Below are 19,043 nucleotides of genomic sequence, written 5' to 3' on the forward strand. Positions count from 1 at the left end.
AAAAAAAATGCAGACCCACTGTTGTATATCTCACTTTTCTTCTTTAATAGGAAAATCCTGAAGTCGTTTGCACTGCTTTACACTTGTGCCAGATGCTCCAAGCAACACTTAATGGAAAGGATATTATCTCCAATGAAATACCAGAGGTGGACATGTCCAAAATAGTCTCTCCTTTCATTGCAAATGTTCCCCTACTACTTTATCCGCAGCAGACTGCCAAACCAAAGGTAATCAACACTGAAGCATTAATGTAGGTTCAATTCATTGTTTTGATTGAGTAATAAGCCACTTGCCTCCTACACTGTTCCATTGAAACCCAGTGCAAACTTGTGGAAGAGCACCACAAAGGTGATGCAAGCTGCTGATAATCAGATAAGTTTATTCATCACTTTACACTTTCTGCAGGGCTTCCTTTTGTTACTTAATGTTTTTGTCAATCTTGTTTTTACCCAGTTCCATCACTCCTGTTGTCAATAGAATTCTCCTTTTCTCTAGCTCACACAGATAGAACATACAGCAGTACAGCACAGGAACAGGCAGTTTGGCCTATAATTCCCATGCTGACTTAGATGCCATCTGCTTGTATGTGGTCTATATCCCTTCATTCCCTGCCTGTTCACATACCTGCTTAAATACCTTTGAATCGTTGCTATCCTATCTGCTTTCATCAGCACCCCTGACAGTGTGTTCTAAGCACTTACTGTTCTGTCCTTTTAGAAATAAACCTGCCTACCAAATCTCCTTTTGAAATTTATTTTTCTCATTTTAAGCCTATGTATTTGAGTATTTGACATTTCACCCTGAGGCAGTGGGGTGGGGGGAAGACTCCCATTGAAACTCCATCACCAGGCTATTCCCAATACAAGGTCAAGTATGCTCCCTTTTCTGCTTGTGTTATCTGCATATTGTGTCAAGAAACCCACCTGGATGCACCTAATAAATTCTGCTCCATCTAAGATCTCTAGGACCGAGGGAGTCCTTGTCAATGTTCAGGGAATTAAAGCCACCCACTACAACAATCCTGTTGCTTTTGCATCTTTCCATACTACCTATTTATCTGTCCTCCATTTCCTGCTTTCTAGAATGACCTTTACAAGTGCTGCTATGACATCCTTCCTTATCAGGTGTCCAGTTCCCGCCCTCTTTTCTTGTGTCTAAAACATGGAATATGAATTACCAGTCCTGTCTTCTCATCAAGTTTCTAATGGCTACAGCAAAGATACATGTACTAATCCTGTCCCTAAGTTAATCTGCCTTACCTGTAATACTCTGTCCATTGAAATAAATACAATATAGCCCACTGTGTTCGTTAACCTGCTACTGCTTATACTTTCTTTCACTCCTTACTTGACCCAGCCTTTACCTTACCTCAACCTGTTTTAAGTTTGCAGCAGCCTGTGACTGACATCATAGTCCTGCTTCATTCAGGCACTCCCTTAAAGTGACAGTCCACAGCAAACAAAACCTATGGGTTCGTAAAACTACAGACTCAACCTACATGTTAGCCTTTAGGGAATCCTGCATGAGGACTCCCAAGTCCCTTTCAAGATTCAAAATTGTTTATTGACATTCATTAGTACGCAAGTACAAAAGAGAACAAAATGATTGCTCCTCTGGTACCAATGCAGCATTAAATAAAACAGATTGAACATAAAGAATACAATAAAATAAATATAACTACATAAGATTAGTTTATATGCATAGACTGATTCTATGTTCATAAATGACACCAGGTATAGGAGTATCTGTACATAAGATGACGCTTGCATCTGTGACCTCCGAATTTGCTCCCCATTTAGAAAAAAGTCTCCACCTTTATTCCTTCTACCAAAGTGCATGACTATATACTTCTGTACACAGTATTCATTCTGCCACTTCTTTGCTTGTTCTCACCTGTCCAAGGCAAAGTCATTAATTCCATCATCCAGATCATTGATGTATAATGTGAAAAGATGCTGTTTCAACACTGACCCCTGCGGAACACCACTAGTTACCAGTAGCCAACCAGAAAAGGCCCTCTTTATTCCTACTCCTTGCCTCCTGCCAGTCAGTCAATATTATAAACATACAAATATCTTTCTTGTAATACTCTTATCTAAATTAGCAGCCCCATGTGCAGCATATTGTCAAAGACCTTGTGAAATTGTCTCCAAGTACCCTGAAACCTCATCGTTAATAGTGGACTCTCTAACATCTAGCCAATCACTAAAGTCAGGATGAGTGGCCTATGATTTCCTGTCTTTTGCCTCCCACCTTACTTAAAGAGCGGAATTCTTCAGTTCTATGGAACCATTCCAGTATCTAGTGATTCTTATCTACCTTCAAACCTTTCGGCTTTCCAAGCACCTTCTCCATAGTGATAGGAACTACACTCACTTCTGCTCCCTGATAGTATCAATATTCTAGCATACTGCTGGTGCCTTCCATAGTGAAGACTGACACAAGTTGCTTATTGAGTTAATTGGCCATTTCTGTGTCTCTCCCTCCCCACCCCCATTACTACCTCTCCAGCATCATTTTCCACCAGTCTGATATCCATTCCCACCTCCCTTTTTTTCTTTATACATCTGAAAAACCTTTTGGTATCCTCTTCTATATTATTGGCAAGCATATTTCTTTTCACTCCCTATTGCTTTTTTTAGTTGCCTTCTGTTAGTTTTTAAATGTTTCCCAATCCTCTAGCTTTCCTCTATTTTTGCTATATTATGTGCCTTCTCTTTTGTTTTATTTTTGCTGTCCTTGACTTCCCTTGTTGGCCATGGTTGCATCATTCTCCTTTTAGAATGCATCTTCATCTTTGGAGTGTATCTATCTGGCATCATCCAAATTGCTCCCAGAAATCCTTGTCATTTGCTGCTCTGCTGTCATCACTGCTAGTGTCCCCATACAAACAACTTCAGTCAGCCTCTCTCTCATGCCTCTGTGGTTGTCATTACTCCACTATAATACTGGTACTTCTGATTTTAGCTTCTCCTTCTCAAACAGCAGGGTGGATTCTATGGTATTATGATCACTGCCTTCTGAGGATTCCTTTACTTTATGTTCCCTAATCAAATCTGGTTCAATACACAACACCCAATCCAGAATTGCCTTTTCCCTAGTGAGCTCAATCATACGCTGATGTAAAAAGCCGCCTCATGGTATTCTACAAATTCCTTCCTTTGGGATCCAGCACAAACCTGATTTTCCCAGTCTGCCTGCATTTTGAAGACTTACGTGTTTAAGTGTCATTTTCCAGTACACAAATGTAAAAGTAAACTAAATAATTGTTACTCTAGATCAGATGCAGCACAAAAGAAAGCACAATAAGACTTCCAGTTAAGATCGCAATACTGAAAGCATGCAACAGTTCACTGGTAGTCCATGAGCAATGTGGGTGGGATCTTTATGGTGCCGGTGATATATTAGACTCTTTTGGCTACCCTTTGTAGAACTTTCCTGTCTGCCACAGTGCACCTTCTGTGCCACGCAGTGATGCAGCTTGTTAGGGTGCTCTCTACTATGCATCTACAGAAGGATGTGAGTATGTGTATAGTCCAGCTCTCTTCTACCATCTCAGAAAGTAGAGGCATTGATGAGATTTGCTGATTCTGTAGGATGTGTTCTGGAACCATAAGAGGTTGTGTGAGATGCACACCCCCAGGAGTTTGAAACTGCTTGCAGTTTCCACTGCTATGCTGACAATGTAAAGAGGCATGTGGGTGGTGTGAGTTCCTCTGAAGTCGATAATCATCTCCTTTGTCTAGTTGTCATTGAGGAAGAGGTTATTTACCTGGCACCATGACCATCATAACACTACTTTTTTTACATGCCTTTTCTATCTCCGATTGTAATTTGTACTCTTCAGTTCTGATCATTTTCATTGATGGTGTCAGTTATCTGCAATTATAATGGGTCACATGTTTCAATTTCCTCTGATTTTTATTTAATTTTTGGTTAATTACTTGCAGAGCAATGATGACGTCTGTCTCAACTGTAATCAGTTCATCAGCAATATTCAAACTACTATGAAAGAGAATGTGGAGTTCCAGAATGAACTCATTACTCACTTAAAGAAACAATGTAACGTGGGACCTGGTTTAACAGAACTGGTGAGTATCTGTGGGCATGTTTATTCATGGCTATCATTGCATTTGTCAAGTACATAGCTGCAGAGACTATGCAGCTATGTACTTCTACTGAAAGCCTTTGTTACACACTCAGTCCAATATAAATCTGTGTATTCTTCATACAATAGCTTTCATTAGAAGTGCAACAGTATATCTGAAGGTGTCATGCTTATTGTAACTGAGTATAATTGAACAATTCAGTAACATTGGTTATATCGCAGGAACGAATACTACCATTGGGCCAGTCACTCATAGCTGAGCATCATTGCACATAGCACGTTATAATTGAGTTTCATTATTTTTCATACACAGCTCCATATCTATGAGTGTGTTACACACAGCCAGGATTCCTCAGTTCCTTAATACTCCCCATGTTTCTACCATTCATTCTGTGACCTTCTAATCTGCATCATCTCAGCAAGATTAAATTTCATCTGCCATTCATACCAATTCATTATCATCTTGTAACCTGAGGCTACTCAATTCACTATCAACACCACCACCATTTTGAATGTCATCTGCATATTTAATAATACATTGTATTTCCTACATTTGTACCCAAATCCAACTATTTATTACAAGGTTTGAAGGTCCCAGCACCATTCCTCTCCTCAGGAAACACAAGTCACAGACTTCCATTAATAAAATAAGTTTCTATCTTCAGCCCATTTTGGATCAAAATATTCTCTTGCCCTGGGACCTTTTCTGTCAAATCTTTAGGGTATTATCAAGCACTCTTCTGAAATCCAAGGGAACTACGTGAAAGCTAGTGACTTTAATGAGGATATCCTTCAAGGGCACAAAGTTTTTAACTGCTGCTTACAGTTTCGAGTTAGAAAGTAAACAACATCTTGAGTGGAGACCTGTTTTCTATTAAGATCAATTACTTTTAGCTGACTAGACTAGCATATGTATAAAAAAGGCTGGGAAACTACAGCATTATTTTTATTTCACCGCACTGTTCAGAAAGTAGCTGCAATTGACTATTAGGTGGCCTGTAATGTTTCGCAACAAAGTAATTTCCCACCCCTCCCCTCTACCTCCTTGTTTCTAAATTGTACCTGTGTGTCATCATTTGAAGAGCCTTCTAAGATATACTCCTTCACTACCATTATCCTATTTCTTTGCCTTTAATGATTCCAACCAAGGATTTGCTTGTGTTTCAGAATAACTAAAGCAGTGTTTATCCAGGGTAGATTCCAGGTCCATTAAATGACAATTTCACTTTGATTAGCATTATCCCTTATTCATGTCATTATCCAGTATAAAATTATTACAAATGGCCCTTCCATCTGCAACCCCTCCTTACTATAACCTTATGAAGGAATGTTAATTCCATTCAGCTATATCTCCTTATCCAGAGATCTCTGATTAACTGCAAACGTAATGCAATGTCCTAACGTGTATTAACTTTTGATTTCAGTGTGAGAAGTACATCGCCTTGCACGGGCCGCAAGTGGCTGAGGTATTAATTCAGAGAGTGAGTATTAAAACATGTTGAAAGTATTGTATTACCTGACATGCTTGTACATGTTTAATTCCAGCTATAGAACGTGGGACATTAAATTCAACAAACCAGAGTCTAGAAAGTAGTATCGGTAATAGGAATCATGAAATTACTGTTCTTTTGAAAGATCGTAGCTAGTTTTTGAAGTCTATCAGAAAAAGAAATCTTCCAACCCTGCCCTGCCTGACCTAAGTATGACTAAATAGAAATGAGATTGACTCTTTGCCATCTTCTGAAATAGTGCAGAAGGCAACTTTTTCATGTCAAACTTCATTCCAGCATAATAAAAATAAACAGTGGTTCAAGTCTTCCAAGTGCTGGAAATCCTTAATAAAAGCAGAAAATGTTAGGGCAGCCTATCAGAGAGCAGCCATAGACTAACATAATTAGTGTTGCTAGTTGATCTTTCATTACAACCAAATATTTTTCCCACAAGTGCTGACTAATGTGCTGAGGAAAAAGTCAAAGTGGAGCTTTATTATCATCTGCACAAGTACATACAAAGGGACTTAGGAGTCCTTGTGCAAGACTCAGAGAAGGTTAATTTGCAGGTTAAGTCTTTGTTAAAGAAGACAAATGCAATGTTGGCATTTATTTGAAGGGAAATGGGCTATAAAAGTATGGAGATAATTAGACAATAGGTGCAGAAGTAGACCATTTGGCCCTTCGAGCCTGCACCACCATTTTGAGATCATGGCTGATCAATTACTCTCAATACCCGGTTCCTGCCTTGTCCCTATATCCCTTGATTCCCCTATCCATAAGATACCTATCTAGCTCCTTCTTGAAAGCATCCAGAGAATTGGCCTCCACTACCTTCCGAGGCAGTGCATTCCAGACCCCCACAACTCTCTGGGAGAAGAAGTTTTTCCTTAACTCTGTCCTAAATGACCTACCCCTTATTCTCAAACCATGCCCTCTGGTACTGGACTCTCCCAGCATCTGGAACATATTTCCTGCCTCTATCTTGTCCAATCCCTTAATAATCTTATATGTTTCAATCAGATCCCCTCTCAATCTCCTTAATTCCAGCATGTACAAGCCCAGTCTGTCTAACCTCTCTGCGTAAGACAGTCCAGACATCCCAGGAATTAACCTCGTGAATCTACGCTGCACTTCCTCTACAGCCAGGATGTCCTTCCTTAACCCTGGAGACCAAAACTGTACACAATAGTCCAGGTACAAATGCAAGAGGATTTCCTTGCTCTTGTACTCAATTCCTTTTGTAATAAAGGCCAACATTCCATTAGCCTTCTTCACTGCCTGCTGCACTTGCTCATTCACCTCCAGTGACTGATGAACAAGGACTCCGAGATCTCTTTGTATTTCTCCCTTACCCAACTCTACACCGTTCAGATAATAATCTGCCTTCCTGTTCTTACTCCCAAAGTGGATAACCTCACACTTACTCACATTAAACGCCATCTGCCAAGTATCTGCCCACTCACCCAGCCTATCCAAGTCACCCTGAATTCTCCTAACATCCTCATCACATGTCACACTGCCACCCAGCTTAGTATAATCAGCAAATTTGCTGATGTTATTTTCTATGCCTTCATCCAAATCGTTAACGTAAATGGTAAACAGCTGTGGTCCCAATACCGAGCCCTGCGGCACCCCACTAGTCACCACCTGCCATTCCGAGAAACACCCATTCACTGCTACCCTTTGCTTTCTATCTGCCAACCAGTTTTCTATCCATGTCAATGCCTTCCCTCCGATGCCCTGAGCTTTGATTTTACCCACCAATCTTCTATGTGGGACCTTATCAAATGCCTTCTGAAAATCGAGGTACACTACATCCACTGGATCTCCCCCGTCTAACTTCCTGGTTACATCCTCGAAAAACTCCAACAGATTAGTCAAGCATGATTTACCCTTGGTAAATCCATGCTGGCTCGGCCCAATCCTATCACTGCTATCTAGATATGCCACTATTTCATCCTTAATAATGGACTCTAGCATCTTTCCCACCACCGATGTCAGGCTGACAGGTCGATAGTTCTCTGTTTTCTCCCTCCCTCCTTTCTTAAAAGGTGGGATAACATTAGCCATTCTCCAATCCTCAGGAACTGATCCTGAATCTAAGGAACATTGGAAAATGATTACCAATGCATCCGCAATTTCCAGGGCCACTTCCTTTAGTACCCTAGGGTGCAGACCATCTGGACCTGGGGATTTGTCAGCCTTCAGTCCCATCAGTCTTCTCATCACCGTTTCCTTCCGAATGTCAATCTGTTTCATTTCTTCTGTTACCCTATGTCCTTGGCCCATCCATACATCTGGGAGACTGCTTGTGTCTTCCTTAGTGAAAACAGATCTAAAGTACTCATTAAATTCTTCTGCCATTTCTCTGTTTCCCATAACAATTTCACCCAATTCATTCTTCAAGGGCCCAACATTGTTCTTAAATATCTTCTTTCTCTTCACATACCTAAAAAAGCTTTTGCTATCTTCCTTTATATTCCTGGCTAGCTTGCGTTTGTACCTCATTTTTTCTCCCCGTATTGTCTTTTTAGTTAAGTTCTGTTGTTCCTTAAAAACTTCCCAATCATCTGTCCTCCCACTCACCTTAGCTCTGTCATATTTCCTTTTTTTTAATGCTATGCAATCTCTGATTTCCTTTGTCAACCACTGTGGCCCCTTTCCCCCCTTTGAATCCTTCCTTCTCTGGGGGATGAACTGATTTTGCACCTTGTGCATTATTCCCAAGAATACCTGCCATTGCTGTTCCACTGTCTTTTCTGCTAGGCTATCCGTCCAGTCAACTTTGGCCAGCTCCTCCCTCATGGCTCCATAGTTTCCTCTGTTCATCTGCAACACTGACACCTCCGATCTGCCCTTATCCTTCTCAAATTGCAGATAAAAGCTTATCATATTATGATCACTACCTCCTAATGGCTCCTTTACTGCAAGATCGCTTATCAAATCCTGTTCATTACATAACACTAAATCCAGAATAGTCTTGTCCCTGGTCGGCTCTCGTACAACCTGTTCCAAGAATGCATCCCGTAGGCACTCTACAAACTCCCTATCCTGTGGTCCAGCACCAACCTGATTCTCCCAGTTCACCTGCATGTTGAAATCCCCCATAACTACTGCGACATTACCTTTGCCACATGCCAGTGTTAACTCCCTATTCAACTTGCACCCAATATCCATGCTACTGTTTGGTGGCCTGTAGACAACACCCATTTGGGTCCTTTTGCCCTTATTGTTTCTCAGTTCTATCCACACAGACTCTACTTCTCCTGACCCTATGTCCCCCCCCTTGCAAAGGACTGAATCTCATTCCTCACCAACAGGGCCACCCCACCCCCTCTGCCCACATTTCTGTCCCTACGATAGCAAGTATACCCTTGTACATTCATTTCCCAGGTCTGATCTCCCTGCAGCCATGTCTCTGTTATCCCAACAACATCATAGTTACCCATTCGCACCTGGGCTTCAAGCTCATCCGCCTTATTTCTGACACTTTGTGCATTCAGATATAGAATTTTTAGCCCATTTCTCCTCTCTCTGCCTATTGTGCTTAACCCAGCTCCCCGAACTCCCATCGGGCTATACGCCCCTAGAATTTTGTTGTCCTTCCTAAATTTACTTATTCTTTCAACACATTTAACTCCATGTTCCGTCAGACCATCCCTCTGTACATGAGTCCTCCTTATCACACCTTCCTCTACTACACACTTAATATTCCGGAACTGTGTAGTCCCCACCTGTCCTTTATTCTTCCTCTCGCTATCCTCTCTCACATTCTGGATCCCCGCCCCCTGCAAATTTAGTTTAAACCCCCCCCCCCCCAAGAAGCACTAGCAAATTTCCCTGCAAGAATGTTAGTACCGCTCCAGTTCAGGTGTAAACCGTCCCTTCGGAACAGATCCCACCTTCCCTGGAACAATGAAGCCCTCCCTCCTGCACCATCCTCTCAGCCACGTATTAATCTTTATAATCCTTCTGTTCCTTGCCTCACTCACACGTGGCACAGGTAGCAATCCTGAGATTGTTACCCTGGAGGTCCTGCTCTTCAGCTTCGCACCTAACTCCCTGAACTCCCTACGCAGGACCCCCTCACTCATCCTACCCACGTCATTGGTCCCTACATGCACCACAACATCTGGATTCTTGCCCTCCCTCTCGAGAATAACCTGCACCCGATCTGAGATGTCTCGGACCCCGGCACCAGGGAAGCAACATACCATCCGAGACTCCCAATCTTCCCCACAAAATCTCCTATCTGCCCCCCTGACTATAGAATCCCCTATCAGTACTGCTCTCTTCTCTTCCCTCCTCCCCTTCCTAGTCAAGGGTCCAACCTCAGTGCCAGAGACAGGACCACTGCAGCTTGTTCCTGGTAGGTCATCCCCACCAACAGTATCCAAAACGGTATACTTATTTTTGATGGGAACGGCCACAGGGGTGCTCTTCTCTCTCTGTCTGCTCCCCCTGCCTCTCTTGACTGTCACCCATTTGCCTATCTCCTGTCTTTTCGGTGTGACTGCCTCCCGATAACTCTTATCTATCTCTGCCTCTGCCTCCCGAATGATCTGTAGTTCATCCAGCTCCTGCTCCAATTCCCTAACTCGGTCTGATAGGAGCTGCAGCTGGATGCACCTATTGCAGGTGTAGTCATCAGGAACAACTGTGTTGACCCTGACCTCCCACATACTGCATACAGAGCACACCACTGCTCTAACTGTCTCCCCCATTACCTGATCCCAGATTAGTCAGAATAAATGAAAAACAGGCTTCTTGTCGAAGTCCTCTTGCGCCGAAGCCCGCTGAGCCAAAGCCCAGCACTCTGCTCCTGCGCACTCCGCTGCCCGCTCCTGAAAGTGGGTCGCTTTTTAAAGCCCGCGCTCGCCGCTGACGTCACCCGCGCTTACGCAGCTTTACCTTCCTCCTCAGGTATTCACCAGGTAGGTCCGAGGGTCTCGGCCTACCTACAATGGCTGATCCTCCGATCTCCAGTCGTATGTCGATCACGAGCACTCCTTACTCCCGCTCCGCTGAGGCTTTATGAGACACTAGTCAGGCCACACTTACAGTATTGTCAACGGTTTTGGGCCCCAAATCTTAGAAAGAATGTGTTGTTATTGGAGAGAGTCCAGAGGAGCTTTATGAGGATGATTCCAGGAATGAAGGGATTGACATATGAGGAGCATTTGGCCCTGTACTCATTGAAATTTAGAAGAATGGGGGAGGGGGTCTCATTGAAACCTACCAAATGTTGAAGTGACTAGATAGCGTGGATGTGGAGAGGATGTTTCCTATGGTGAGGTATCCAGAACTAGAGGACACACCCTCAAAATGACGGACGATCTTTTAGAACAAAGGTAAGGAGGAATTTTTTTTAGCCAGAGAGTAGTGAATCTGTGGAATGCTCTACCACAGTCTAATGGAGGCCAAGGTAGAATCTGATAGTTCCTGATTGGTTAGAGCATTAAAAGATATGGTGAGAAGGCAGGTGTATCGGTGTGAGTGGGATCTGGGATCAGCCATGATGGAATGGTGGAGCAGACTCGACGGGCTGAATGGCCTAATTCTGCTACTATGTCTTATGGTCTTATATATGCGTATGTGCAATGAGAAACTTATTTGCAGCAGCATTACAGGCACTGAGCATTAGCGACACAACATTTACAAGAAAAAACACAAAAAAAAAGTTCACTGTAGTGCAAAGTGTTAAGTGTTCTCAGCGTGACTACTATGTCCATAATACAGCACACAAAATGTTAGATGAACTCAGTAGGTCAGCCAGCATCTATGCAGGGTAATTGAGACCCTTCATCAGGACTATTGAAGGAAGGGAGCAGAAGCCAGAAGAAGAAACTGAGTAGAGGGGTGTGGAGTCTGAACTGGCAGGTGATAGTTGAGAACGGATGAGGGTGAAGGTGGGTGGGTATAGTAATTAGTTTGAAAATACTTGAGAGAGTCTTTCTCAGTTTCCATATCCCTTATCTTACATCTGTATTATTCCTGTTTTGTAGACTTCTGTTTCTTCATTTGCATTGCACTATTTATAATTTTGATTATAAATAACTAACATAAGTGTTTTTTTTGGTCCTTTTCTAATTCTTAGTCCCACACAGACTAATTCTATTTCAATAGCGTGGCCTGCTGAGTCAAGATCAGCATCAGCACTGTACAATATTTATTAATGATGCACTCCGACGTTTTTACCATTAACTTGTTCTTCCTAAATATTAAATATTGAATGTGTGAGCGTTCAGCTCCCAGATTTGGTTACCATATTGTGATGGTAGTTGGATAGGAGGAAGGGTTTTCTGGCATATGAGCCAAACATGCATGTTCATGCAAAGGATGAGTTTGGTTGGCACCATGGTTGTGTATGTTCAAATGAACGAAAGGGGCTGTTTCCATTATGTATAACTCTACTTTTGTTTGCTTCTGTCTGTGCAGTTTACCTTTCAAATAATGATAAAGATCTTTATTTTTGCCTGTTTAATGTTTCTTTCATACTTTTATCCCATTAGTTGCTTGCCTTTGATTTTCTCTATCTATTTATTTTTCATACTGCTTTTCTAATATCCATTTTCATACCCTTTCCAAAATTCCCTCTAAGCTTCACGACATCCTACCAAACTAGTTTAAAGCCTTTGCAATAGCCCCAAAACAATCTCAACCTGAAGTGTGACTCACACAACACACAAAGGCACTGGAGGAACTGACCAGTCCAGGTAAAGGGTCCCAACCCTAAAGGTCATCTGTCCACTGGCCTCCATAGATGCTGCTTGACTTGGTGTGCTCCTCCATTGCCTTTGTGTGTTGATCTAGATCTGTGTTGTCTGCGATCTTATATCACTGTGACTCATCCAGTTTGTTTAATCCTTTCTGCTTTAGTCGTGGTTCAAGTATTTCAAACCTGAATGCTTCATTCCTACTAGATCTCTCCAGCCCTCCTCTAATTTCTGCATCTGTTGGGATTACTTGATGCTGTACACTGAGAGTACTATCTTTTGTGGTCTTGATCCATATTCTTCTAAGCTTCCTAAATCCTGCTCTCAGGACCTCATCATTTTCTATATCCATGTCATTGGTACAGTAGCCAGGATGTAGGATATAACTTTCAGTGGGAAATAGGAAAGGCAATGTTCAGATAGTAATAGGGGATTTCAATATGCAGGTAGGTTGGGAAAATCAGGTTGATACTGGATTCCAAGAGAGTTGTCTACAAGGTGGCTTTTAGTTGTTGAGCCCAGTAGGAGAAAGGCAAATCTGGATTGGGTGTTTTGTAATGAACCGGATTTGATTAGGGAGACAGTAATTTTAATGTAGAATTTATCGTACAGTTTGAGAGGGAGAAGATAAAGTCAAATATATCAGTATTACAGTCGAGTAAAGGGAATTACAGAGACATGAGAGAGGAGTGACCAAAGTTGATTAGAAAGATACACCATCAGGGATGGTGTAGAACTGCAGTGGCTGGAATTTCTGAGGGAAATTCAGAAGGTGCAGGATAGATGCATCTCAAAGCTGAAGAAGTATTCTAAAGTGTGGATGACGCTACCATGGGTGACAAGGGAAGTAAAAGACAGCATATAAGTAAAAGAAAGATAAATTAGAGGATTGGGACGCTTTTAAAAAGCAACAGAAGACAACCAAAAAAAAACATGAGAGAAAAGATTAAATATGATGGTAAGCTAGCCAAAATATCAAAGAGGATACCAAAAGCTTTTCAGATATATAACGAGTAAAAGAGAGCCAAGAGTGGATATTGGTCTGTTGGAAAATGATGCTGGAGAGATAGTAATAGGGGACAAAAAAAACGGCAGATGAACTTAATAATTACTTTGCGTCAGTCTTCACTGTGGAAGACTCCAGCAGAATAGCAAAAAATTATGAGTGTCAGGGCAGAAGTGAGTGTAGTTGCTGTCACTAAGAAAAGATGCTTAAGAAGCCTGAAACATCTGAAGGTAGAAGAGTCACCTGAACCAAATGGACTACATCCCAGGGTTTTGAAAGAGATTGTGAAGGCATTGATAATGATCTTTGAAAGAATCACAAGATTCTGCAATGGTTCTGGAGCACTGGAAAATTGAAAATGTCACTCCACTCTTTAAGAAGGGAAGGAGGCAGAAGAAAGGAAATTATAGGCCTGTTAGCCTGACTTCAGTGTTTGAAAGATGTTGGAGTTCATTATTAAGGATGAGGTTTTGGGATACTTGGAGGTGCATCACAAAGTAGGCCAAAATCAGGATGGTTTCCTTAAGGGGAAATATTGCCTGACAAATCTGTTGGAATTCTTTGAGGAAATAACAGGCAGGATAGACAAAAGAAGACTCAATGGATGTTATGTATGTAGATTTTCAGAAGGCCTTTAACAAGGTGCCAAATGTTCAAGAATAGAAATCTTCTGTTACCTCAGAATTTTCCCAATAACTTCCTTATTTGCTAATTGGCCTGTAATTGCCTGAAATATTCCTGTTGCCCATCTTGAATAAAGGATCCACATTTGCTGTCCTCCAGTTATCTAGTATCTCACCTCTGGCTAAAAAAGACTTTACAAAAATCTTTTAGTATCTAAAATTTAGGGCCTCTGCAATCTCCCATAGTAGTTTAGGAGTTCTGGGATTTACTCTTTTTAATGGTGACTTGTGAACACTGCTCAGGTTGTATAGGTCTCCAGATGTGGTTTTAGTGAACCATAAATCTACACCCTTCCCTCCAGTGGCAACTTTTTGTTCACATACTCATCCATTCTATCCTCCATTTTGTATGCAACTGCTGTTCTCCCACTTTCCTTCTGATCATTCTGTGCAGCTGAGCCAGTTGTACACCCATTTATCCTGGCCATCACCCTCACTGGTATCCATTGGTGAGTGAGATGGACTCGGGTGACTTCTGGAAATATCTGCCTGCTCTGCCTGTATACTCTTGAGCTACTGTTTGATCACCCTTCTCTAATGTGCTGTCCATGAAGTTTTGGGTCTAATAATCATGCCTCGGTGACTGGGTATCGTTTCAGGTCAGAAGTCGCACTGCTGCAGCTGGAAGTACATTTACTCATGAGGATGTCTGGGTCACTAAAACTGTCAGCTTTTCATGTGCATGTTCTACTCAGCCAACTTCACAGCTTATTTATAACACATAAATTCAATGTGATACGTATCCCACAGCCCTTACCCCAATTAGTTAGCAGTGTTTGTTGGTCACTTCTACATTAGAGCTATGACTTTAAAGCAGCTGGTGGTTTTATTACATTGATAGCTTTAGACCCTGGGGTCTTTCCCGTTGTATTTTTTTCAAATATTGTTTGGATTTAAATTTGTTTTAAAGTAATTTTTAGGGAGTTGTATTTATGTTTTTTTTCTTTCTTCCAGAGTGCAGAAGAGATTTGTACTACAGCTGGATTCTGTGACAAAGCAATCACAGTTCCAATGCAGGTCCTTCAGGAACCTATTGTTCACCCTGTGCAGGTGAGGCATTATTTCTATAATTACAAGTCAAAGAAGTAGTTATAAATAATTTCTACCATGCCCAGATACCCCATCAACCTTCTGAATCTTTAGCAAAGGGTCTCATAGCTGAGTGCTAAAGCAAGGAAGTTAGGATGATTCATAGCAAATTGGTAGTTTGATTCAAATTTTAGCAAGGATAAAATGGCTCATGGGGATGCAAGGCCAAGGAAGAGATGAAATGGAACTGGTCACTGACTGCTTCTGGACTCTGGTCCAATTTCATTCTGTTTCACTTCATCAAAGCTATCAAGTACTCTTCTGATCAGTGTTTTTGTTATTAGTAGCAAGTGTAAGTAAAGTTATTGAATTTCTCATTGGATCTATTCATGATTCTTTTATATTTAAGGTCTTTAGTTTTGAACTCTGTTGTAGGTGGAAATATTGCCACATCCACCTTAGAAAAAGACTTCCTGAGTTGTTTTTCAAATGGAAGGTCCTACACAATATCTCATGATATTTATCTCTGGTTGTACAACATCATGTTTGAAAATAGTTTACCAAAATAATACTTTATTTATATGGAGAGTCTGGAAAAGCTGAGATTCTTTTCCTTAAAGCAGAGAACTAATGCTAAAGGGTGATGTTTTAACTGTAAGAGTGCAAGACATCGGGGCAGAAGTAGGCCATTCAGCCCATCGAGTCTGCTCCACCATTCCATCATGGCTGATTTATTATCCCACTCACCCCATTTTCTTGCTTTTTTCCCCCGTATCCTTTAATGCCATTACTAATCAAGAACCTATTAACCTCCAGTTTAAGTATACCGAATAACTTGGCCTCCACAACCATCTGTAGCAATGAATTCCACAGATTCACCACCTTCTAGATAAAGAGCCTTGTTAAGTCTGTCTCTAAATTCCAAAACGTAACTAAGCATGCTCCTACTTACATTCTGATCTGACTGTTGCTCTCTGAGTAGGGTCAAAGGTGACACAATGTGCTTAGCTCTCAACTCTTTAACTATGCCCTCAAATGTTCTCGAAGTAAACTTACTACCCTGGTCAGATTGGATTTCTTTAGGTAGACCTACCAGTGTGAAATTTTATAAAGGCTTTTACCACAGTCTTGCAAAAGTTCATAACATCCTTTCTTAAATTAGGCCAGTAGAATTCCTTCATAATCCTGTTTACTGTCTTCCTCACTCCGAAGTGTCCACCTAAAGGCATACTATGAGCCATGTTTAAAATCTCAGCCCTGTAAACTTCCGGGACCACAACTTGATGTTCAGTGACCCAAATCCTCACTTGCAGGCACAGTAGGTGATCTCCAATTCCTCAGTAACACCCCATCCTTAAGGTAATATCCTGTTGATTCTCTCTGAACCACCTCTTCTGTGAGAGCTGTCTCCTTTAACACAGCAATTTCAGAATCTCGACTTTGTTCCACTAAAAATTCATCCCTGGACAAGGACAAACCTTTCCCATCCTCCTTACTACCTAAATCCTGATGTAACATGGAAGGTAGAAAGGTCTCTGACAAATTTTCGTAAGTTAAACCCCTATCTTTGCTATCTGCATCAGCAGCCTTTTTAGACATGCTTCGGGTCATTGCACATGTGAGGTTCATATCAGTATCTGTGTGTGTGTCATCAGCCACAAGCTTGCTTGTTAGCTGTACTGCTGAATAAACTTCACCCTGGAAAGGTGCCAACCTAATGTTTACCAAACTCGGTACCATCACTAAACTTACGAAGGCCATGTTTACATTATGAAAATTCCCAAACAATCCATCTATTCTGTTCTTAGGATTTTTAGCTTAACTAGTCTCTATAGTAACCCAGTCAGGTGGTCTCTCAAAACCAAAACAATTCTTTTTCTCCACATAACAATCGTGAAAAACAGCTCCATAACCTGAAGGTGTTTACTTCCTACTGCAAAAACAAAATTCAACGGAGTTTCACATACTTCTCTAGCAGGCCGTTGTCCTGCAAGCAAGGTCAAAGGTCGTGAAACCAGTCCAAACTTCACAAGTTCTTTATTCAAAAATCCAGAAACAGCACCTTTCTCAATATTTCCAATAAAAATTCACATCACCAGCTTTCAACTCTTCGCCAACTTTTAGAACACTGCCTAACACAACTGACTGAGAATCCTCAACTTCCACTGGCACCAAGGTTAACCCTTTATTCACTGAACCAAGTCCATCTGGCTCAAAAACACTGCATTCTTTTTCAACTGACTCAGACACCTCAGACCTTAACTGAGTTTCAACACAAGCTTCAACAGCCTGGAAATTCACAGGTGCTTCAACAACCTGAACACAGGCAAAAGGGACAGCTGCCTCTTCTAAGCTTTCAATACCAGTCCCAGTCAAATTCCAGGTTCCCCTGATCCTCCCAGCTGCTCTCTGGGCAACTCTCATCCTGAGTAAACTCAACCTTGTGGGTTAAAACAACCTCATCTGCTAATCTAGCAGACTCCCGTAAGGTAGTGGCATCCTTTTCATCCCCATATGCCCTTACATCATTGGGAACACACTTCTTAAATTCTTCAATCACAGCTCTTTCAAGCTGTCCAAACCCTCAATTACCCCTTCCGAGGTATACCAGAGATTGAAGTACACCTGTTTTAAATGGCCTAACTCCACATAAATTTGGCTCCCAGACTTCCTCAAATCTCTGAACTTTTGTCTATACGCCTCTGGAACCAACTCATGGAGTTTAAGCTCAGTATCCTTAACTGTGGCATAATTCTTTGACTGTTCAAGGGTCAGGGCAGAAAACACCTGCTGAGCTTTCCACTTCAACACACTTTGTAACATGATAGCCCACTCATCCCTCGGCCACTTCCAGTCTGGGCCACCTTTTCGAAGTGTAGGAAATACTGGTCAACTTCAGCTTCATCAAAGGGCGCTACTGCCTTAATTTCTTGGCTGATATTAAACAGTACCACCAGCTCCTTACCCATACCTGACGCTTGATCCTGTTGCTGCCATTGCTCCCTCTCAGACTGTCTCTGTTTTCCTGCCTTTCTAGCCTCAGGTATCCTCCGCTTTTCTGCTTCATTGGCCTCCAGCTGTTTTAATTTCAACTCACACTCATACTTCAGTTTTGCTAACTGAAGCTGAACCTCAGCCTCAGTAAGTACTTTACCTTCAGCAAACATTTCCAACACCTCCTCTTTGAATTTCCCCTCGGCTACATAATGCTGTGCTATTAACAGCTATATCGGAGCCTTCTTCATGCGAGTGGTCACTTTAACTTACGAGCAATTCCCTACAGTACATCCCTCTTAGTATCATCCAACGCCTCCACGGTTGGTTCTGCCACACACTTATTCACCTCAAACTCCATTTCTGCTGATAATCCATTCACACAAATCGAAAGGGAATTTCCCCAATCAAATCAACTAGTCAATCAAGCCCCCAACAAATTTTAGAATGGCTCCCACCAATTTTTGTCCATCTCCGGGACGAGCGCCCAATTTGTTACGTACCCCGTAACAGGTTAAAAAGAACCAGCAGAAATGGACACCACCTGGAGTCTGAGTCTTCCGTTATAAACTCTATTTTATTAGTAACTACGTGAATAAAGTAATATAAAACAAGACAAGGTAAACAGGTTAGCAGAGTATATGCATATATTAAGTGTGTAAATAAGGTTCCCAATCTTCCCCAGCTCAGGTGATCAGGTGATACAGTCTTACGGTGGTATGGCAAGTAATCAGTTCCGTTCTGGAATTTGGTTTGAGTAGAGTTGGAGAGAGAGAGATAGAGTGTGTTGGTTTATCTTCCGATACTGATCCTCCACATCGTCCTGCTCCCGAAGCTTCACCAACTTGTGACCACAGAAAAGGGGACCATTTCCACGGTAACGCTATCAACCCAGGCCAGGGTTAGACACACCGATAGCGTTCCACCAGTCACCCCTTTGTCCACACTGTGAGCAAAAACCCCACCCTTGTCGTGGGCACACAAAGCTCACCAGTGTCCTCCTTGCCTCTGGAG

The 19,043-nt window shown here is 41.8% G+C and overlaps 1 protein-coding gene across 1 annotated transcript in view; it reads left to right on the forward strand.

Moving 5' to 3' along the window:
• psap (prosaposin) overlaps positions 1–19,043 on the forward strand; it is a 64,797-nt gene that overhangs the window by 26,036 nt on the left and 19,718 nt on the right. The window contains exons 5-8 of the mRNA XM_073025083.1: positions 51–227; positions 3,951–4,091; positions 5,533–5,589; positions 14,961–15,056. Of these exons, the coding sequence (XP_072881184.1) occupies positions 51–227; positions 3,951–4,091; positions 5,533–5,589; positions 14,961–15,056 (471 nt within the window). The remainder of the gene's footprint in view (positions 1–50; positions 228–3,950; positions 4,092–5,532; positions 5,590–14,960; positions 15,057–19,043) is intronic.

This window comes from Hemitrygon akajei, chromosome 21 (assembly GCF_048418815.1).
Source record: "Hemitrygon akajei chromosome 21, sHemAka1.3, whole genome shotgun sequence".
Lineage (NCBI taxonomy): Eukaryota > Metazoa > Chordata > Chondrichthyes > Myliobatiformes > Dasyatidae > Hemitrygon > Hemitrygon akajei.